Source organism: Syngnathoides biaculeatus, chromosome 7 (assembly GCF_019802595.1).
Source record: "Syngnathoides biaculeatus isolate LvHL_M chromosome 7, ASM1980259v1, whole genome shotgun sequence".
Lineage (NCBI taxonomy): Eukaryota > Metazoa > Chordata > Actinopteri > Syngnathiformes > Syngnathidae > Syngnathoides > Syngnathoides biaculeatus.
Window position 1 is genome coordinate 10,616,459 of NC_084646.1, and position 22,567 is coordinate 10,639,025.

General features: G+C 45.8%; 1 protein-coding gene across 1 annotated transcript; it reads right to left on the reverse strand.

The window, feature by feature from the left end:
- Positions 1-794: 794 nt before the first annotated feature.
- LOC133503982 (cadherin-24-like) lies at positions 795-21,852 on the reverse strand. The gene is made up of 14 exons (XM_061826049.1): positions 21,798-21,852; positions 21,167-21,715; positions 16,134-16,428; positions 14,372-14,491; positions 12,914-13,081; positions 8,239-8,420; positions 5,612-5,868; positions 5,403-5,539; positions 5,168-5,289; positions 4,310-4,427; positions 3,512-3,847; positions 3,000-3,186; positions 2,550-2,919; positions 795-2,411 (listed from the first exon to the last, which is right to left on the reverse strand). Exons 2-14 carry the CDS (start codon positions 21,491-21,493, stop codon positions 1,761-1,763), a joined length of 3,270 nt encoding a protein of 1,089 aa, XP_061682033.1. The 5' UTR covers positions 21,494-21,715; positions 21,798-21,852; the 3' UTR covers positions 795-1,760.
- Positions 21,853-22,567: the final 715 nt, after the last annotated feature.

Consider the following 22,567-nt stretch of genomic DNA (forward strand, 5'->3'; position numbering starts at 1 on the left):
GAAAGAAAAAGGAAAGCGGAGAGGCAGAGAGAGGCAGAGAGGCAGCTCCAGAGTAGGGCGGGAAGGAAAGAAAGAAAAAGAAAGGATGGGACAGAGGCAGAGAAGAAAGGAAGGAAGAAAGTAAGGAAGGTTGGTAGGAAGGAAGGAAGGTAGAGAGGCAGAGTAGGAAGGAAGGAGGGAAGGAAGGAAGAAAGAAGGATGGGAGAGAGGCAGAGAAGGAAGGAAGGAAGGAAGGAAGGAAGGAAGGAATTTGAATGGTAGAAAAGAAAGCTCGGTTAGGTGGTGCATTTCTTTGAGGAAGTTCCAAGTTCCACTGTGCAAATGAACAGCAAAACTTTGTTTAAAAAATACTCCGCTGACCCCCCCCCCCCCAACATCTTCATCCTCTCTGCACAACCGACTGACTGCACGTAAACAACAACAACGACGACGACGACGACGACGACGACGACGACACACTCTCACTCGGGTTGTTACTTGTCTGCACAAGATCTCGTTTTAGTGAACACCTCGGGCGCCGCGCCGACATCCAATCAGAGCCGCCGTATTCATCATCTTCGGGATCATCCTGCGCTCAATACTAAATCAGGGCTCGTTTCCCAACAATGCACATTTCAGGCTGTGGCGGAAATCAATATTTTAATAAAGGTGAATTTTTCATAGCTTTTGTGTTGAAAGACCAAGTGCATTATTAAATAGCCGCCGTGTCAAGTGAAAGATTTTCTGTGCGTTTTCCCTCACGGCGCCGCCAGATGTGAAATGACGACGGCGGCGGCGGTGGCGGCGGTGGGGGGGGGGGGGGGGTGTGATAGTGATACGACGTGCTTGGAAAAAATCCCCGAAAAAATCCAGAATGGTTCCATCCGTCTCGTTCCGTTTATCCAACGTCGCAGGGTTCCCTCTCTCCAGCGGTTTCCTTCTCCAGACCGGCGAGGGACCGGGGGCCTGATTTGCTAAACGGTTCCGACTGCAAAAACCCAATTTCTCACGCGAGCCGATCGCCCTGACCGGGCCCACCTGGGATTACGCCCGCCAAATGGGCAAAACTGTCAAGTAGGTCATTTTGCCCAGTCTGGGGAAAAGCGATGCAAATTGATCAATTTGGCACCAACGCAAAAGTGATTTATCAAAATTGCGCTTTCATGACTTGGAACTGGGGCCTCTCAAAACTGAAAGGCAGCTGCAAAGCGGCGCCGAAGGTAACGGGAGAACCGATCTTTTGCGGTTGGAGTTCACATTTTTGAAATGCCCGAAAACAAAAATCGCCGAATTTCATCTGTTCAGCCTCTGAACGATGGGAGGGGCTAACTTGAAGCCAGTCCCAAGGAGTCATGTCATGCCGCCAATGACAAAACTCGTTTTTGACTTTCATTTGGTCCCAGAGTCGCGTTCCGCACGCGCCGTTCCAAGTTTTAATCGCAATGTCAAGCAATGACGTCAAGATCAAACAAAATTTCAGCTTTTACGTTTGCAAGCTTCTCCGCGGTTATCAGTTGGACACAGTTCTTGTCTGTAACTGTTTGCTTGCCTCTTCCACTAACACTTCCAATTCCATCACTTCAAACTTCATTTTGCACAAATTCCCCACAGAGAAAAACCTTCAGAGCGACCCAAAGCGCAAAAGCCTCTTTTAAATAGATTCAGCGAGTGAAGGGTGAATTTCGCGCCGGCGATTTGGGATCTTGTTAAATCAGGCCCACAGTCCCAACGCGTCTTGGGTTTTCCCTGCGGTCTTCCCTGGGAAGGGGAAATCCCTTCCCTTAGAAGTCCCACTTCTGCACTACTTTCTCTTGGACCTGGCCGGTCTGGGCGGGCGCCTCGGTGGCCTCTCGGTCCTTCCTGCACTTCCTCTCCCTGATGAGCTCCACGAGCCGCTGGAACTTGACGTTGAGCTCCTCCATTCCTCCTGCCGTGGGGGCACCATCCTTCCCGTCCTCGTCCTTCCCGTCCTCGCTCCCGAGTGAGCTCAGTGACTCGGCCCGGGAGTCGCGGCCCTCAAACTCGTAAGTCTGCAGCGAGTCGTAGGGCGGCTGCGATGGGTCGGACGTCACCCGGTTCAGACGGAAGTTGAGCAGGTCTTCCATGCGCAAAGGTTGATGGTTGGCGGGTATTGTCCCGGCGCAAGGTAGAGTCGCCGCGGCCGTGGTTCCGTTCAGTGATCCCACGATACTGTACGTGTCCACCACGGGGAAAACGGGGAGCTTGGCGTTGGAGTAACTCCGCTCGGAGACGGAGGGAAGGGACCAGTCGGTGTCGGCGTCCTCCACGGTGCAGCTGGTGGCGCCGGCGCTGATCAGAGTCTGGTTGGCCGACGAGCTGCTGGGACTCTGGCAGGAAGAACCGGTGGGGTCGGAGCAGCTCAGACTGGCCGGGCAGCTGTTTGATGTGGACTGGACCTCTGCTGGGTTTACCTGCCGAACCAACAAGACGGATTCCCGCCTCGGTGGTATGCCTCAATCGGGTTTGTAAATATGTTGCTGGTACCTAGATCGGCTGGTCGGTGAATTATTTTGATTTATTTTAGAATAAATGCTCATTCAGTTTGTTACCTTAACGTTGTCCACCGGCTTCTCCGTGTCAACGTGCATCTTTGTTGCATCGTCACTCCCGCCCGTCAGCCTGCTAAGCGCGTGCATCGCTAACGCACTTGCTCGTCCGGCCTCGGGAGGGCGCTGCCGCGCTGGCTGGTCCCCGCTGACGAGAGCCGGGGCGGCGTGGGGCCGGCCCGGTTGAGGCAGCCGCAATCCGGCCTGGTAGCAGTAATCCTGGAAGACCGGCAGCGTGCGGACCCCGTAGCAGAGTCTCCCGTAGAGCGGCGCCGAGCCGGGCCGCCGTCCGGGCTCGGAGCCGGGGTGAGGGTTCCGGGTCACACTGTACGCCCTGCCTCGTGGGGGTTCCGCGCTCTGCTGCGTGTACCATCTGCAGTGGTGGGAAGTTACCAAGTACAAATACTCTTTCACTGTACTTCCCACCGATTTTTCACTTCACGTCCGACTCACATGTTCCTGTGCACGTTCTGGATCCGGTGCAGGCTCTGCAGCGCCGCCATGTCGAAGGCGGCCGTGTCCGCCTCCCCTCCCCCTTCGTCGTCGTACGAGATGATGTTCTCCCGGATGTCGTCGTCCTCCGAGGATGAGTGGGCGTCCCGCTTCTGACGCCGCAGTGACAGGGACAGCGCGCACACCACTTGGGGGCAAAAAGTCAACCGGCGACCATGTCAGGTGGCGCAAGCATTCAGTAAAAAAAAATAAATAAAAATAATAACAACGAGACCGAGCAAAATTCAAAAAACAAAACGATGGAGCCGAGGGACAGGGGCATGCGATCGACCCCAAGGGTTCCGAAGCTTTTCGTGGCCAGGCTACGTCCGGGTAACCTTATGGGCAGTTTGGACATATTTTGCTCCAATAGAGGAAAACCGTACTTTAAAAATTCAAATGTTCCGAAGAAAAATGTAAACGAATCCGGTTTTGCTGTCTTGAGAGCACCTGTTTGCGCACCACCGACCTACCCAGAAGGGTGGTGACGCAGGCCAGCGCCGCCATCAGGATGACCAGGGTGAAGACCACCGAGGGCGAGGCGGACGGCGCCGGGCGGCAGACGGCGCGGCGCTCCCAGCGCCGGCCCCGGGTCCGGGGGCTCCGCTCCTCGGTGCGCATGCCCCCCCCCAGGCACGGGCAGACGGTCACGGTGACCGTGGCGGTGTTGGCCAGGCCCGAAGCGCCGTCTCGCAGTACCACGGGCACGTACAGGCTGACCGGGGATGACGCATAACCCGGCGCCGGGTCCAAGGACGACCGCAGCACCAGGCTGGCCGTCACACCTGCCGACGACAACAACACTGAGGCTGGCCCCCCCCCCCCCCGCCCCCAAATTTCAACTTGCCTCGTCACATCTTTGACTGCCTTTTAACAACCTTTGATGACTTTTATACTCCAGTGATTTTCTTTTGAACTGATATTTATTGTCCAATAGTTCACTATTTTTTACATCGTTGTCACTCTTTCACAGCCTTTTCTGTTTTTGACCTTTCTTTAGTGTTTTGTTTGGTTTTTTTTTTTTTTTTTTTTTTTTACAGCTTTTAACATCCTTTATGATCTTTTTCTGACCATTCTCATCCTTTTGCATCTTTTTGCGCAGCACCACCAAGCAGAATGTTTGGTACCGGGCCACAAAGGGAGCCAGTTTTCCTTCTCCTCAAGTGGTTTTGTGTCATTTCGTGACTGACTTTTGTTTGCAATCCCTTCGTGACCAGATTTGTTCCTTTTTTTTTTTTTTTTTCCCCTGTGCCACCGACTAAAAGTCTTACCGCCGTTGTCCCTGATGGAGAGGTTGAGCGCGGCGCCGGACTCGGGCGCGATGCTGAATTGGACCGGCGCGTCCTGGCCTCCCGGGTCACGGTCGACGGCGCGCAGAACCTGAACAACCTGCGGGAAACAGACGCCAAGTGGCTCACGGACAACTCCGTGGAAACTTGTTCCAGCATTTATTTCGTATTTCTTAGAGTCCGTGTACCAGTCCTCACGACATCCATCCGTCCATTTTCTTCGCTGCTTATCCTCACGAGGTTCGCGGGGAGCGCTGGAGCCTATCCCAGCTGTCAACGAGCAGGAGGCAGGTGGGGCACACCCTGAACCGGTCGCCAGCCAATCGCAGGGCACTTAGAGACAAACAGCCGCACTCACAATCACACCTCGGGGCAATTTCGAGCGTCCAATTCATGTTGCGCGTTTTTGGGATGTGGGAGGAAAGCGGAGTGCACACCCGGAGAAAAGCCACGCTTGCGGGCACGGGGAGAACGTGCAAACTCCACATGGGCGTGTCCGGGATTGAGCTCAGAACTGTGAGGCCAACGCTTTACCGACTGATCCACGACAATCCAAGACAATTCAGGGCAAACTAGAAGAATGCCAACGTCTTATTTTGGAGAATTATGATTCTTTTTTTTCATGCTTAAACAGCTACAGAATTTGGAAAAGTGTTTGCCCTCGTATATAATCGATGATAACAAAAATATTGAATAAATGCTCGAAGGACGTCACTAGGATGATGCGTTGTTTTTTTTTTTATACCGGTGAAGACAAATATTGTACTCGTATCTGGATTTTTTTCTGCCTCGGAATAAAATATGATATTCTCCCGGTTGAGGAGGAAAGGTTCGACTGACCTGTCCCGGAGCGGCGGAGTCACAAACCGACGTGCTGTACTGCCTGTCCAGTTCCGGCGCGTTGTCGTTCTGGTCGAGCGTTTCTATGGCAACCACCACCCTTGACACAAGATTGGGGTTGTCTAAACACAAACGGAAAAGCCGCAAATGTTCATCGGGCCGCCCCTGCAGTTCCGGCGCCGCTGCTGTACGCACGGGCAGGCCACCCCCCCCCCCACCGGCCCGGGAGACGCACCCCTCTGCGTGGCGATGACGGTGACGTTGTGCCACTGTTCCCGTTCGCGGTCCAGCTCCGTCACCGCGCTGATGAATCCCGTGTCAGAGGCCACGCGGAACAGAGCCTCGGGGTCCGACTGAGGATCGATGGAGTACCTGCCGGCCGGAAAACAGCAAAACCAAAAGTGAGCGAGCGCCGTTAAAAGCGAGCGCCGGCGCCGTCCGGACCTGATGTTGCCGCTTTGGCCCGTGTCGGGATCCACGGCGCGCACGCGGCCCACCGAGCAGACGGGGGGGCAGTTCTCCGACACATCCAGGTGGTAGCGGGCCTGCGAGAAGCGGGGCGGCTCGTCTGCGTTCAGGACCATGACCCGCACCACGGCCTGGTCCTTGAAGGGGCCGTCCTTCAGGTAGCGGGGGTCCACCAGGGGGTTGGCCACCTCCACCGTGAACGAGTACGAATTGCGAGTCTCGTAGTCCAGCAGCTGGGAAGTGAAGAAGAAAAACCTTACAATTGGCAAAACTCACATCCCGGAGCAAGGCAAGTTCTGGAAAGTGGACGGCCAAACTTATTTGGTCACTCCACAGTGTTGTGTGCATCACTTTTGTGTTCTGCGGAGCTTCGAGACGCGTCGGCTCCACGCCGTCTGCCTCCATTTTTTTTTCTTTTTTTTTTTTACATTTATCCCACGCAAGCGGCAAACGGTCCAGTGACGTGCGGTCGCTCCACAGTGTTGTGCGCCTCCACTATTTGACCCGATTCTGAAAAAAAGTCACATGATTGAAAACTCTCTCCTGCTTTTTTTTTTTTTTTTGGCGGTTGTTGTTTTCGCGAGTGGGACTTTTCAACGGAACGCCGGAACAGGTACTTTTCTTGATTTGGACTCCCTTTTCACCTCAGCAAATGGTTCTAATGAGGTGGATTAATACTCATTAGGGATCCGATTTGCACACTTAATTTAACATCGGCCGCGTGCTCATTATCCGCAAACGTCGTTAAGACCCTCCCAGAGCTCAAAAGACGCATTTTCGCGCTCATTTTAATCCATTATTCTGCACGGCTAACGGAAGGAACGACGCAAACGCTTTTGACGGCCTCGGAAACGTCCGATTATCCCCCCGCTTTTAACGGCGCTTTTTGTTCATCAAGGAGGAAACGCACGTTCGCGGGAAAGGCGGCGGAACCGAGCCGAGCGGCACGTTGCGAACCTTTTGAGGCGCCGCGGCGGAAAACCAAAACGAGCCACAAAAGTTTGGTCGGTGGAGGCTTCCACCCAATTAAGTGCAGTTCGGTTGTTTTGAACTTGAAAGTTTCTTCCGTTTGCATTTCGTCTTTTTGAACACTTTTCAAACATTTATTTAGCTTTTTTTTCTCGTTTTCTTCAACTTTTATGCGCGGTACATTATATTTTTCCCAAGTTTAATGCTTAAACTGTGCGTGATGCTACAATAGCGCCCGATAATATGAAATGTTCTTTTCGTTTTTGATGACTGCATTTTAAACACGTTGACTCAGTCAGCCATTTTCAAAGCGAAAACAAAAAGTTTGTTTGTATCTTTTCCGAGAACATTGGGTGGGTTTTTACCAAAGAGAATCAGTTTCTGACCTAAATATAGTAAATAGGATACTTTGTGTAAGGCAACCTTCAGAACACGGACTTTGATCCTAAACACGTTTCCTTTGTTGTGAAAAAAGATCTAAAACAGCAAAAAAAACAACATTTAAGACGGAATTTTTGATGGAAAAATAATTTTTCTTTTTTACAGATATAACGCAATTTGTGAGCATGTGTGCATGTTTTAATTTTAAGATGGAGTTCACGCCATGAACCGTATCGTCTTTTCTCACGACCCCAACAAAAACCTTCCACCGCCTACTGCAACATTTCCTCTGTTCAGACCACACCCACATACGACATGAGCATTCATTTGTCAGACGAACAAAGCGTTGGTCCTTCTCTCCCTCGTAATCAGCTGAGATTCAGCACCTCATCTTCATCTTCGACTTAAAAGCTGTGCTGATCGCAAATGCAAAGTCGCCATCTACAGGCATCTCTTTGTCATTCCAGCAATTTCTAAACCCAAAGTTATGAAATTCAACAGAAAATGTGGGCCAGAAGCTCTCCCATGCCCCTCCCCATTGAAAAACCGATGTAACGGACACATTCGTCAATGGCAGTCAACACTTGGATCCCAGTTGACAAATATAAACGTCCATTGCAATGAAGGAGTTCATGCTGGTCATGATTGTAGCACATTTTCTACCGGTTCTCCGGGTCAGGTCGCGGGGGAAGTAGCTTCAGCAGGGATACCCAGACTTCCCTTTCCCCAGCCACTTCTCCCAGCTCTTCCGGAGAGATCCCGAGGCGTTCCCAGGCCAGCCGAGAGACGTCTTCCCTCCAGCGTGTCCTGGGTCGCCCCCGGGGTCTCTTCCGGTGCGACGGGCCACCAGGGAGGCATCCGGATCAGATGCCCCAGCCGCCTCATCTGGCTCCTCTCAATGCGGAAGAGCAGCGGCTCGACACTGAGCCCCTCCCTGATGACCGAGCTTCTCGCCCGTTCTCTTAGGGAGAGCCCGGACACCCTGCGGAGGAAACTCATTTCGGCCGGTCTGGATCCGGGATCTTGTTCTTCCGGTCGCGACCCACAGCTCGTGCCCACAAGTGAGGGGAGGAACCTAGATCGACTGCTAAAACCAGACCTTCGCCTTTCGACTTCCCTCCCTCTTTACCACAACGGACCGATACAAAGTCAGCTGATTGTAGTCCAACTAGAACGAAAACCTTTTTTTTTTTTTCTTCTTTTTTTAGCTAGTACATTGGTGCGAAGCACAGCAGAACGGAGAACGCGCTCACCCTGTTCAGCACGATGATGGCTTCTCGTTCTCTGGCGCTGATGTTGAACGTCTGCGCCTCTTCGGCGTCCACGATGGTGAACTCCAGCAGGGCGTTGTCGCCCACGTCAGCGTCAGTGGCGGTGAGACGGCCCACCTCCACGCCCGGCGCCGCCAGCTCCGACACGGAGAACGAATACGCGCCTGCGCGACAACAACAACAAAACACTCACGAGGTGTTAATGATGATGAAACTGTTGCTCAGCACAAGGACATGATGACAATTATTTGCGACATCGTTGCTGATCCATCATGTTTAACGTTTCATTATTATTTTTTTTTAGATATCTCAATGTCACGTGGCTCCCTGGGGCACAAATGTGACGCACACAACAACGTGGAGCAACCACATGTTGGATCAACTGTGGCAAATAATTAGGGACAGTTGTGGGGGAGTTCTGACGAACGGCGAGACAGGAAGAAAGACCGTCTGGACCTACGAAATCACGCAGTTTCCTTAACGTTACCATGGAAGAACACAGCATTGTGGAGCGACCACGTCACAGTCGACTGGATTGTACAGTAAGGGACTGTTGTGAAGAAATGTGGCAAAAGAAAAAATGAAACGGACGGGGTTGAACTGATAAATATCGTAAATGCCCACAGCATGGAGGTAAGGCACACAACATTGTGGAGCGACCACGTCACAGTCGACTGGATCGTACCGTAAGGGACTGTGATGAAGAAATGTGGCAAAAGAAAAAATGAAACAGACGGGCTTGAAATAGTAAATATCGTAAATGCCCACAACATGAAAGTAATGCACACAACATTGTGGAGTGACCACATCTTGAATTGATGGGGAAATAAAGGATTGTTACGGAGGAATGCGGAGAAAATGGTAAATGTGTCCAACTGGAGATTTTTCTTTTTTTTAATAGTATCAAGCAGTAAAGGGGGATTTTTTTTTCCTTTTTAAAAAAGATCCAAATGTATTTTGTAACTTTCAAGTTATGAGCACTGTCACGAAAGGAATCGAGATCTTAAATCAAGGCAGACTTGCATTTTTCTTCCTTTAAATGCAACTTTTCCATTGCGCACGTGAGCTGGTTTGAATCCCAACGGGCGACCTTGTTGACGCTCAACGGCAGCAGGACTTTAATGAGCGTTTAAAAAGAAAAACAACGCGCATAAAATACAAGGAAAAAAGACAACGACAACAACAAAAAACCGCACACCCTTCACGTTTAACCAGCGTCCATTACGAGAACGTTTGCTTTAATTATCTCACAAAGAGAAATTAATGACCTGGGCTCGACTTTGCGTCTGGCGAAGGGCGGCGGTGGCGGGCGAGGGCGGGCGAGGGCGGGGGGAGGCTCACAGCGGTTAGATTCAAAGTGAATAAATAACACACCGGGGGCAAATTAATATTCAAGAGCTTCAATAAAGCAACGTACGGCGGGAAAATAAATCACGCCACCGGCGCCGATGACCAACGTGCGGCAGGAGATGATGTACGGCGCCGCGGAGAAACGCCGCCTAAAGGGCCGAGCTCTAACGTGAAATATTCATAACTCGGCACTCGCGAGGAGTTAGCCAAGATATTTCGCTCGCGTGTGACGGGGCGCGCTCTGTCGGAGGCGTTCCAAAAGGTCAAATGCCATGTCGGCGCAGTCCGTTTAGTCCGTCAAGAACCGGACCCACCCGTCAGCGGAGTGCAATAAGAAAGCAAATGCGGTGGGTCACAACAACATTTCGGCAAAAATAATTCTTTTCTCAAAATACCTCAGTTCATGATATTTAAAAAAATAATAATGATAATCTACAGAACATTATCAAAGAATTAAAAATAAAGCATTATCTTCCAGCAATATCGAGGGTCACAGCAAAAGAAATAGTTGAACAATATTTGGCAGAAGTATTCTCAAGATTTTATTAAAATTAAGCTCTTGCTCCCAAATATTAGTTTATGTATAAAATATTTTTTAAAAATGTCCTTAAATAATGTCTGCTTGATGGAGTGTTGCAAAACAACGGTACTGTCGCGTAACTCGGGCTAAGTAGAGCGTATACGATGCAATAAATGTACTGTACATGTCACAAATTATCGTCGACCACGCTGGGATTTTGCCTCCAGGTATTTGTTTACATATTTTGTGACCTGATCGGCCAACCAGAAAAAAAAAAAAAACACGAAGAGGCTTGGAGGAAAACCACCAGCCATGCTAGCAAAAGCAGATACTGTAGTGATGTTGGATGGTGAAGCAGCATGTGGCTCTTTGCCCAGAAAAATTTTTTTATGTACTTTCTGTTCCAACATAAAAAAAAAGTTGAATTGTGATCAGAATGCTGTTAATATTTACTACAAAGGCCTTTAAAAAAAAAAAAATTGCATCCCTTGCATTTGCTAATGATGAAGCAGCAAGTGGCTCTTTGCCTGGAATTTTTTTCTTAGTTTTTTTGTTCCAACATTAAAAAAATGCTTAATTGTGATCATAATTTGGTAATATTTACTACAAAAGACTTTAAAAAAATTGCATCCCTTGCATTTGCTAATGGTGAAGCAGCAAGTGGCTCTTTGCCTGGAATTTTTTTTTTTAGTTTTTTTATTCCAACATTAAAAAAATGCTTAATTGTGATCATAATTTGGTAATATTTACTACAAAGACCTTTTTTTTTTTAAATTGCATCCCTTGCATTTGCTAATGGTGAAGCAGCAAGTGGCTCTTTGCCTGGAATTTTTTTCTTAGTTTTTTTTGTTCCAACATTAAAAAAATGCTTAATTGTGATCATAATTTGGTAATATTTACTACAAAAGACTTTAAAAAAATTGCATCCCTTGCATTTGCTAATGGTGAAGCAGCAAGTGGCTCTTTGCCTGGAATTTTTTTTTTTAGTTTTTTTATTCCAACATTAAAAAAATGCTTAATTGTGATCATAATTTGGTAATATTTACTACAAAGACCTTTTTTTTTTTAAATTGCATCCCTTGCATTTGCTAATGGTGAAGCAGCAAGTGGCTCTTTGCCTGGAATTTTTTTTTTTAGTTTTTTTATTCCAACATTAAAAAAATGCTTAATTGTGATCATAATTTGGTAATATTTACTACAAAGACCTTTTTTTTTTTAAATTGCATCCCTTGCATTTGCTAATGGTGAAGCAGCAAGTGGCTCTTTGCCTGGAATTTTTTTTTTTAGTTTTTTTGTTCCAACATTAAAAAAATGCTTAATTGTGATCATAATTTGGTAATATTTACTACAAAGACCTTTTTTTTTTTTAAATTGCATCCCTTGCATTTGCTAATGGTGAAGCAGCAAGTGGCTCTTTGCCTGGAATTTTTTTTTTAGTTTTTTTGTTCCAACATTAAAAAAATGCTTAATTGTGATCATAATTTGGTAATATTTACTACAAAGGCCTTTAAAAAAATAAATTGCATCCCTTGCATTTGCTAATGGTGAAGCAGCAAGTGGCTCTTTGCCTGGAATTTTTTTTTTAGTTTTTTTATTCCAACATTAAAAAAATGCTTAATTGTGATCATAATTTGGTAATATTTACTACAAAGACCTTTTTTTTTTTAAATTGCATCCCTTGCATTTGCTAATGATGAAGCAGCAAGTGGCTCTTTGCCTGGAATTTTTTTTTTAGTTTTTTTGTTCCAACATTAAAAAAATGCTTAATTGTGATCATAATTTGGTAATATTTACTACAAAGACCTTTTTTTTTTTTAAATTGCATCCCTTGCATTTGCTAATGGTGAAGCAGCAAGTGGCTCTTTGCCTGGAATTTTTTTCTTAGTTTTTTTGTTCCAACATTAAAAAAATGCTTAATTGTGATCATAATTTGGAATATTTACTACAAAGGCCTTTAAAAAAATAATTGCATCCCTTGCATTGGCTAATGGTGAAGCAGCAAGTGGCTCTTTGCCTGGAATTTTTTTTTTAGTTTTTTATTCCAACATTAAAAAAATGCTTAATTGTGATCATAATTTGTAATATTTACTACAAAGACCTTTTTTTTTTAAAATTGCATCCCTTGCATTTGCTAATGATGAAGCAGCAAGTGGCTCTTTGCCTGGAATTTTTTTTTTAGTTTTTTTGTTCTCCAACATTAAAAAAATGCTTAATTGTGATCATAATTTGGTAATATTTACTACAAAGGCCTTAAAAAAAAAAAAATGCATCCCTTGCATTTGCTAATGTGAAGCAGCAAGTGGCTCTTGCCTGGAATTTTTTTTTTAGTTTTTTTATTCCAACATTAAAAAAATGCTTAATTGTGATCATAATTTGGTAATATTTACTACAAAAGACTTTAAAAAAAAAATTGCATCCCTTGCATTTGCCTAATGGTGAAGCAGCAAGTGGCTCTTTGCCTGGAATTTTTTTTTTTTAGTTTTTTTATTCCAACATTAAAAAAATGCTTAATTGTGATCATAATTTGGTAATATTTACTACAAAGACCTTTTTTTTTTTTAAATTGCATCCCTTGCATTTGCTAATGGTGAAGCAGCAAGTGGCTCTTTGCCTGGAATTTTTTTTGTTTAATTGTGATCATAATTCGGTTAATATTGACTACAAATTTTATAGCTTTATGTTGCGGCGTTGCCTCTCTGCATCTACGCAACGTCGTCACCAAAACCTTTTTGGCCTCCTGGAGGAAGAGAGAAAGGAGCGAGTGAGCACACGACGGGTTCTACTCACTGCGTCGGAAGCGAGGCGGGTTGTCGTTGACGTCGCTCAGCCTCACGGTGACGGTGGTGGTCCCCGACAGGCCCCCCAGGTGGCCCCCCATGTCCCTGGCCTGGAGTACCACCGCGTACTCCTCCCGGCTCTCGCGGTCCATGTCGGCCACGGCCGTCCTCAGGACGCCTGAGCGGAGGGACCGCGGACCCGGATCAGCGCGGCCCGCGTCGCTCGCCATCAACGTCAAACTTTGCCGACTGCGGGCCAAGTGTGCGTGCGTGTGTGCGTGCGTGCGTTGACATCACGCGGACATGCGATCCGTGCGAGTGTCCGCTCAGAATAATTAATTGCCAGGCTTCACTTGAAAAATTCAACAACAAAAAAAAAAACGAGCGACTACAATAGATTCCATTCGAAATAATCCTCCCCCAAAAAGTGGGCAAGTCATCCAGAAATGTAAAAACCCTTTGAATGCTTTACTTTTCATGTAAAAAAAAAAAAACAAAACAAAACAAAAAAAAAAACCCGAAAGATATAACAGAAAAAAAAACAACATCATATTTGTCGCACAATGTCACACAATTATGCTTTTTATCAAAACCTTTTACACTTAAGTATTTTTTTTCCTATCTAATCATGGTTGATTTTTTAAAAATAATAAATAAATAAAAATAAATAAATAACAACCTGAAATTGCATGAATTCAAGGATTTGACCAAAATTTATTAGTTTTTAAATTTTGAAAAAAAATGCTTTCATATTCATGTAAAGTTAAAAAATACAAAAATTTGGTGGAAAGAAAAATAAGCTCTTCCCCCCCGGAATCATAACTTATTCGATTAACATTTTCACATCCTCCGTGAAAACACTTTAACCGTGACAAAATACCTCTCATGTTTCTACTAATTATATTAATTATGTAAAAGTAAAATTTTGTTAAAATAAAATATATATATTCTGAAGCAAAAAATAAAAACTACATTTTTTTCCAAATATGACAAAAAGAAAAAACAACTGATTGAAAGCCAAATTTAGGCAGAATTGCAGGAAATATGTCCTATTTTGATGCATTGCATGAATCAAAATTTTGAGTACGAACTGACTGACAGCGGCCCCAAAAATTAAGATTGCCAATACATGCCAGAAGATGGTGGCAAAACTATACATGAAGTGTCTCAATTCACTTCACCATAGTTCCTTGGCACCAAGATGCCCCAGGATTTTTATTGTATTATAATTTAATTTTTTTTTTGCTTTAATATGGAAATACCGAATTTGGGAAGAATCACAGGGAAGAAAAAAACAAAAACTAATTCATGTGAAATTAAAAAAAAAATGTAAAAAAACAAAACAAAAAAAAAGCAGAATTGCAAGTCACTTTTTAAAATAAGAAAAATGAAAACGGATACATTTGCTGAATAATTTTTATGGCAATGTTGCAAAAAGGATGCAAATCCCTCGAAAAGAGGAACTGACCTGTCTGAGGGTCCACCGAGAAATATTCTTGTCCTTCGGTGACGGCGTACACCAGCTGGGCGCTGTTCCCGTACGAGGGGTCGTCGGCGTCCCGGGCCGTCACTTGGATGACGGACGTGCCTGCAGCGGGAGGTCGGAGGTCGCGGGGTCAATACACTGCCTTGTCAAAGTATTCGGCCCCCCTTGAACTTTTAATTTAAGCCTTAGCAGAAAGATATCAAATTGAATTTTTTTTTTTTTTGTGTCGAGAATCAACATCAGGTGGGACACGATCGTGAAGTGGGACAAAACTTGTTGGATATTTGAAACTTTTTTTTTAACAAATAAAAACCCGAAAAGTGGGCTGCGCAATGTTATTCGTCCCCCTCGCATCAATACTTTACAGCGCCACCTTTTGCTGCAATTCCAGCTGCAAGTGGCTTGGCTTTTGTCTCGATCAGTTTTCCGCATGGAGAGACTGAAATTCTTGCCCATTCTTCCTCGCAAAACAGCTCGAGTTCAGCAGTCTCGTCTTCAGGTCCGATCACAGATTCTGGATTGGATTCAGGTCTGGACTTTGACTTGGCCATTCCGACACCTGGATACGTTGATTTGTGAACCGTTCCATTGTAGATTTGGCTTATTGTCCTGATGGAAGATGGATCTCTGTCCCAGTCTCGGGTCTTTTGCAGCGTCCAACAGGTTTTCTTCCAGAACGGTCCTGGACTCGGCTCCGTTCATCTTCCCTGGCCCAAACCACGAGGCTGCCACCAGCACGTTTGACAGGGTGATGAGCTGTGCTGCTTTTACGCCGAGCATATCGTCTTGCACTGCGGCCCAAAAAGTTGGATTTTGGTTTCGTCTTCCACATGTTTGACTTTTTATGGCCATCTTTGAGAAATGGTTTTCTTCTTGCCACCCTTCCCTGGAGGCCAGATTTGTGCAGCGTTCCTAAGGACAGACTGTCCCACCTCAGCTGTAGATCTCTGCAGTTCCTCCAGACTGATCAGTCTCGACTCTCGACCGCATCTCCGATCAGTCTCCTCCTCGTTGGAGGTGAAAGTTTCGAGGGACGGCCGGGTCTTGGTGGATTTGCAGCGGTCTGACACTCCTTCCGTTTCAATCTGATTGCTTGCACGGTGCTCCTTGAGATCTTTCAAGCTTGGGAAATCTTTTTGTATCCAAATCCGGCTCTAAAGTTCTCCATCCACAACGGTATCTCGGACCTGCCTGCTGTGTTCCTTGGTCTTCATGAAGCTCTCTGGACCTCGAGACTATCACAGAGCAGGTGCATCTATACGGAGACTTGATTACACACAGGTGGATTCTACTTATCCTCATCAATCAACATATGACTATTCATAGACCCTCGCTGAACTTCTGGAGTGAGATTGCAGTACTGAAATGAAAGGGGCCGAATAATATTGCATGCCCCACTTTTCAGGTTTTTATTTGTCCAAAAAGTTTATAAGATATCCAATAAATTTTGTTCGACTTCAATTGTGTCCCACTTGCAGCTGGCATTGCAGCAAAAGGTGGCGCTACAAAGTATTAATGCGAGGGGGACGAATAACATTGCACATCCCCTCAAGTGGAGAAGTGGACCTGCCAGACGATTGTTTGGTGTGTAATGCTTAAAGTATTTTCTTTTTGGTTTGTTTTTGCCTCAACAGAAGGAAATTTTCTGGGTGGGAAAAAAAAAGAGAAATTCATTATGACTGGGAGGCGGCTGAAGTCTAACGAATGGAACGTTTTCGCTAACGCGGACGTGCGCGTACCGTACCGATGTCGGCCATCTCCGGCACGGTGGCCACGTAGGGTTCGGCGGGGAAGACGGGCGGGTTGTCGTTGATGTCCTGCACGCGGATGACGAACTGCGAGGACGGCTCCAGGGCCCGGCCCGTCAGCCGATCGGTGGCGGTGGCGCTCAGGCGGTACTGGTCCTTCTCCTCGCGGTCCAGCGACTTGGTGACGTGGATGTTGCCCGTGTTGCTGTCGATGACGAACACCGAGCCCACTCCTTCGCCCTCCAGCGTGTACTTGGTGTGCCCGTCCCCTCGGTCCATGTCCGTGTGCAGCTGCAGGAGCCAACACAAGTTTGAGCGTTCGGGGCGAACTGACTAGCGATCGGGTGACTTAGCGAGGGCTGCGCCCTTCGGGGATGGCACAAAATTCACATTTTGTATTGAGGAACTGCTCGCAAAAGAGGTTCCAAGTTCTTCCTCCCCGTTGACGCTGACTGTCAAACTCAACCTCAAATAAAGAGAATTTCCCCTTTTAAAATGATCTCCTAGCTATGCCTCAGGAAACGTCCGCTTAGCTTAATGCTAACAAACAATACAGAATACCTAAGAGGGGCTAACACTCACAAGAAGGCATATATTCTTTATCCTCAGTGAAGAAGGACTGTAACTGAGCTTAAATGTGACCATTTCCTGGTCATCAAGCCTGCATTATACCGCCCTCAGGTGGCCACCGCCCACTGGATGAAGTGAGCGCAATGTCCATTGAATTGAAGCAAAAATTTGGCAAAAAAAAAAAGGTGGAATTTCTTTCCATTCCATTCATTGATATCAATGCTGCTGTACGCTTATTTTCTTATTGAAAGTACATTTTGGCAATTCCGTTGATTTTGCTGGGGAAAGATGGCCGACTTTAGAGTTGTACAACTTCATTTGTAGGACCAGGCAGTGCCGCAATGTGTCAGCCCGTGGTGTGTACAACTGGGAGACTTGCAGCGTAACACAAAAGGGAGAAGAAGAACCAGAGAAGGTACCGGACTAAATTCCAGCCAGAAACGTTTCTGCAGAGGAGAGAAAAGACGAAAACTCCTACGTGCCAGTTTTTTATGTTGCTGCTCATGCGTGTCAAGTGTTGTATGACGGGATGTTACTTTCTGTTAGCCTATCTATGGCGTTTCGCGTGCTATTTTAGCATCAAGACAGCAAACGGTACTGTTTGACTTTTAAGTATCCAATGTTTTAATTGTCCTTTGTTCTATGCTGCGTTTTTGTGTCGTCGCTTGTGCCATAATTCGCATCGTCACGTCTTTTCCGATCAATACACAGGCGTCAACCGTTGCTGCTACAGCTCACGATGAGTATGAATCATCATTCCGAGGCCGTTTTTACTCTTTGACTGCAGGCGGAGATTTGAGCAATCGCGTGCCGGAGACACGCACAGCCGTCGGTGCTTGGTCGTCACATTTCACGATGAAAAGTGACACTTTATGGTGTTTTCATGGACATCCAATGTCAAAACAGCTTACAAAAAAAAAAAAAAATGAAAGCGACGCCTTCATTGATTGAGAATTAATATGATGTTGTGCGGCGCTCGGAGCGATTCAGTCAATGAGAAAGCAACGGTACCAGGTGTGTGTGCAGCGCCAATGGGAGCGTAATGATGCGTGCGGCACATGAACTCGACCCGACCACACAAGCCAGAGGAGGCCTCGTCGGTGCCGACCCGCAATAACGTCCCACGTGCGCACGACGACGAATTTCTGCCGACCGTCTGCTCGTCTGAGGGGGTTTGTGCGCGTATGCGTGCGTATTGTCATCATATCGAGCAAGATTGGACGTATAGAAAAGTGACTCATCGGAAGGCTCTACTGAGAAATAACTTTGCTGCACATCATCTGGGCACCGAGAAAAAAAAAAAAAAAAAAAAAAAAAAAAAAGTTTACATTTAGTTTTTTCTCCAAAAATGTAAATCATGTTTTAGGAAAGCAAAATATTTTGAGCAAGATCAAAGTGGTACAAAACAAAACAAAATTTAATAGAAATGAAATAGAAATGTTTTTGGTGGAGGAACGTTCCTCAGGAAAGAAGAATTTGGGTAATTCTGGAAAAAATGTAAGTATTTTCTCCAAAATTGTCTCTTTCTGCTAAATGATAAAACAATCCTTTTCATGTAAAAAAAAAAAAAAAAAAAAAAGTTGTAATCATTTTACAAAACTGTCCCCTTTCTACTTATTATAATATTACTTTTCAAATGAAAAATTTTAAAAAGGTCAATTGTAGCAATTTTTTATTTTTCCACCTTCAGGAACTGCTATTTTTTTATGGAAAAAAAGATGGTGTAGATCTACCAAAATTAAAGCATAATCCTAAAATGTCACTATCCTATTAAATAAAATGTATTGTTTTTTTTAACGTAAAGTTGTAAAAAAAAAGAAAAAAATTTCATGCAAAATCAAAATATGTTCCTGAATGTTTTTTTCAAGTCAATTGTGACAATTTTTTGGCATTTTCCCTCTAGCAACCACTATTCTTTTTTATTAAAAAAAAAGATGGTGCAGATCTGCCAAAATTTAAGCATAATCCAAAAATGTTACTATCCTACTGAATAAAATGTATTGCTTTTATTGTAAAATTGTAACCAAAAAAAGATTGAAAAAATTCATGCAAAATCAAAATACGATGCTGAATGTTTTTTTTCCCAACTTTTCCTGCTTGTTTTACAGATGCCACACAAAATCTGTCAAAAAGAAACTCCTCAAAATTCAAAATCTGTCAAAAAAAATTTGGAATCATTTTACTAAACTGTCGCCTTTCTACTTATTATAATATTACTTTTCAAATGAACATTTTTAAAAAGTCAATTGTGACATTTTTTTGTATTTTCCTTCCAGCAACTACAAATTCTCTTTTATTAAAAAAAATAATAAACTGGTGCAGATCTGCCAAAATTAAAGCATAATCCCAAAATGTCACTATCCTACAACATAAAATGTATTGTTTTTTTTATGTAAAATTGTAAAAAAAAAAATTAAAAAATTCATGCAAAATCAAAATATGTTCCTGAATGTTTTTTTTTTTTTTCAACTTTTCCTGCTAGTTTTACAGATCGCACACAAAATCTGTCTCGAAGAAACTCCTCAACTCACTTGAACATATTTGGCCCCAGGTATCGCCAAAGCAACATTTTATATAACGGCGAGTAACGCAGGACGTGGATTGGTGACTTCTGGACTGCGACTCTGCAGGAGTGATGTGACGACAACAAATATTACAAATAATAATGCCAGCGTTACGTGTGCAGGTGTCCCTAATGGAGTGACCCGTGAGTTTGCAATATCGAGCGGTCGGCAGGGGTGAACGTAAGCCCAAAGTACATCTGTGCTGGCGGATAACGGGGAGGATTAAAAAAATAAATAAATAAAATAGCGCACCCGACACCCCCCAGTTTGCTCGATAAGCGATATTTGATGTCATTTTTTTAATTCCTCCTCCCTTGCCTTCATTTCTTGCTCCAAGACACCACACAGCTTTCGTGTACCTGTGTGTGCGTCAGCCATCCCAGCAGCCCCTCGTAGGCTTATGCTGTGCAAAAGAAATGCGGAATATGTTTTTTGTTGTTGTTGTTTTTTTTCGCCGCAAGGAAAAACAAAAGCACAATGACACTCGCGCGATGGCGACACAATTTTTGGGCAACTGGACGACGACGGCGAGCTAATTCCATTTTCCTCATTTTTAAACGCAAAACTGAATTGGGAAAAGGCAGTTTAGTTTCAATTCTGAACTCCAGGGGGCAGCACTTTTCCCGATCAATCGTCGGCGCGCAACCGCGCCAGCTCCCCTCTTCCAAGATGGCCGCTCCCGCCAAAGCTCGCAAAAAAATGAAAGATGGTGCACCTTCACGTTAGCGCAAATGAACGTCATTTATCATTTTTCGGGAAATATGGATAGATTTGACAAGTGTTTGGAATGACCTAAGATCCAAGGAGAACCAGTATTTCTATCAAAAATAAATATCCAGAAGATGTAACAAATAAACAAATAAATCCCCAAGGTATAAATACATCGCCCAGATGATCTCATAGCCATAAAAATCACTCCCGAAAATGACTTGGCCCACTCTTGTTCTTTGTTCACTTTACTTTTGTATCAAGTACATTTTTAGACTTAATGACAGCGGTTGAGTAAGTACTTTTCCATTTATTTTATACACACAAGTATCTGGCGGCCTGCTGAGGTCGCGTCTGAGCGCTTTCGCCACGTCTGACTTCCAGCCGGTCGCAACGTTTTCAAACGTCACCCCGGTAGGCTTTATCGCGTTTTCCCCCTGACGGCTTTTTGCGCCTCTCGCCGACTGTATCGATAACAAACAGAGCGGGACATTCAACATTTATGAGGAGTAAGAAACCAATCTGGGCTGTCGTTGTAAAGTGTATCGCGCCGCTCCGGCTTCGTGGCTGCCTGACAGCCAAGTTGACTGGCGAGAGCCGGGCCGGGCCGGGCCGGGCCGGGGGAGGCTGGCACGCTTCAGGTGGGCATCTCCGGCGCTTTGCCCATCTTGAAGCGTGACAATACGTCTTGCCTGGAAAATATAACACTTCCATATTTCTAAAGGAAGTAGAATGACGGTAAAGCCATCGGCGCAGACGCGTCAAACGATGAAAAACGAAGCGGAGAAAAGAAATTCACTTCAACAGTGTCGCACCGGCGAGGGTACGGCCCGCGGTTCGCTCGAAATTGCCCCGTCGGTGTGATGGTGAGTGCGAATGGTTTGTTTACGTGCCCTGCGATTGGCCAGCAACCAGTCGAGGGTGTACAACGCCCCCTGCGAAAGGCTCCAGCACTCCCACCAATCTCGTGAGGATAAGCGGCTCCGAAAAAAATGGAGGAATGGAAATGGTGACTTTGTCGCTTCGCTGTGGGTTTCATCTATTGCAGGAGTAGTCGGGATCGTAATACCCACGTACAGTATTTTTATTCTTTTGTGTATTTTAGGTCACCTGATTTTGGGGTATTTTTTGTCTTCAACGCCCAAACGGCTCAAGCTGTAGTCCACGGCCCCTTCGGTTCCACTCACCCGTCCGATGAGTACAGGCTCGGGCCCTCGGTACTCCTCTATGACGAAGAACTGGTTCCACAGCCAGCTCCTCTTCCGGCGAGAACGCGGCCGCCTGCTTTCTCGCAGACTCGCGTAATCCGACTCGACCGGCCGGGGTCTCTCCCGACCCGTCTCGGAGCTAAAGTGGAGCGCGGCGGAGCCCTCGACGCGAGTCCGGGAGCTCTTCCGGTGAGACGCGGCGTCCAGGCCGGCGCCCAGTCGGGACGGAGGGAGTCCGGACGGATGTTGCGAAGTGAGCGGGGCGGCGCACAGGAAGAGAAGAAGACGGACGGCGTGTCCTTCCATCGCGGAGATCTCAGTGGACCGCCGGTGAGGAGATCTTCGGCAGGGCCAGCTTGAAGTCCATCTCCCTCACGCGGCCCCGCATCACGTCGCAGGAACTTTTCTTTGTCCGTGTCAGATGGAGAAAAGCGTCCGACTCATTCCCGCGTCCTTCACAAAATGTATCTTCGACCTCGGAGAGAAAAACAAAAAGTCTCCTCCTTTGTCTCGTGGCTCCTCCGACTCCTGTCAGAAGAGAAAGATGATTACGCCGTGAGCCAAATTCCAAAGATGACAAAAGACACAAAGCTAACACAAAAACGTTCACCGAGCATCCTTGCTGTCTCCAAATCTTGCACTTTTCACTGTCTACTCCCCAAAACCATCGAAAGGTTCCTCGTAATCTTTTTGAAGGGCAAATGTTGAGCCAAATTCCAAATTGTACGGTGGGAAAAAAAAAAAAAAAAAAAAAAACCAACAACAACGTGACATTGCGCCCCTGACAATCAAATCACAATCAGCTCATTAACCTTCTGTTGCCATGGCCACCATTTGAATTTACCAATCCCAAATGTGTTGAAAACTTATCAATGGAGGGATTTTCCTCCAATTTTGTCAACGTCAGCTCCCGAAATATAAAAACAATCCGACATTTACTGCACGTCATACTTTGGCTTGATTGTGGCCACTTGAAACCCATAAAAACTAAAACTGGCCACAGCCAAGAGGGGCGTGGCCAGACCACTGGTCTGGGCGGTCCCACCTCTGACACCTGTCACAGCTGTTTCACGTTCGGACTGTAATTGGACACGGGTTGAAGTTGGAGCTTGCGTTACCGTGTGTGGACACTGCTTCTGAAATAAAACCCGCTGAACATTATGTCTTTTCCTCGGAGTCCTGCATTTGGACCGATGGCTCGTGACAAAAACATGAATTCCATGACATTTACTGGCTGGCATCCCGCAATTCGGAAAGAGACGTTCCATGGCTTACTTTACTTTGATGGCCACCATTTTAATTTCAAGGGCTGGAGATGACCCTGACGAAGTCGGTTTTGTTCGTGGAAGCTTTCTCTGTCGTCTGTGGAAGGTTTATCAT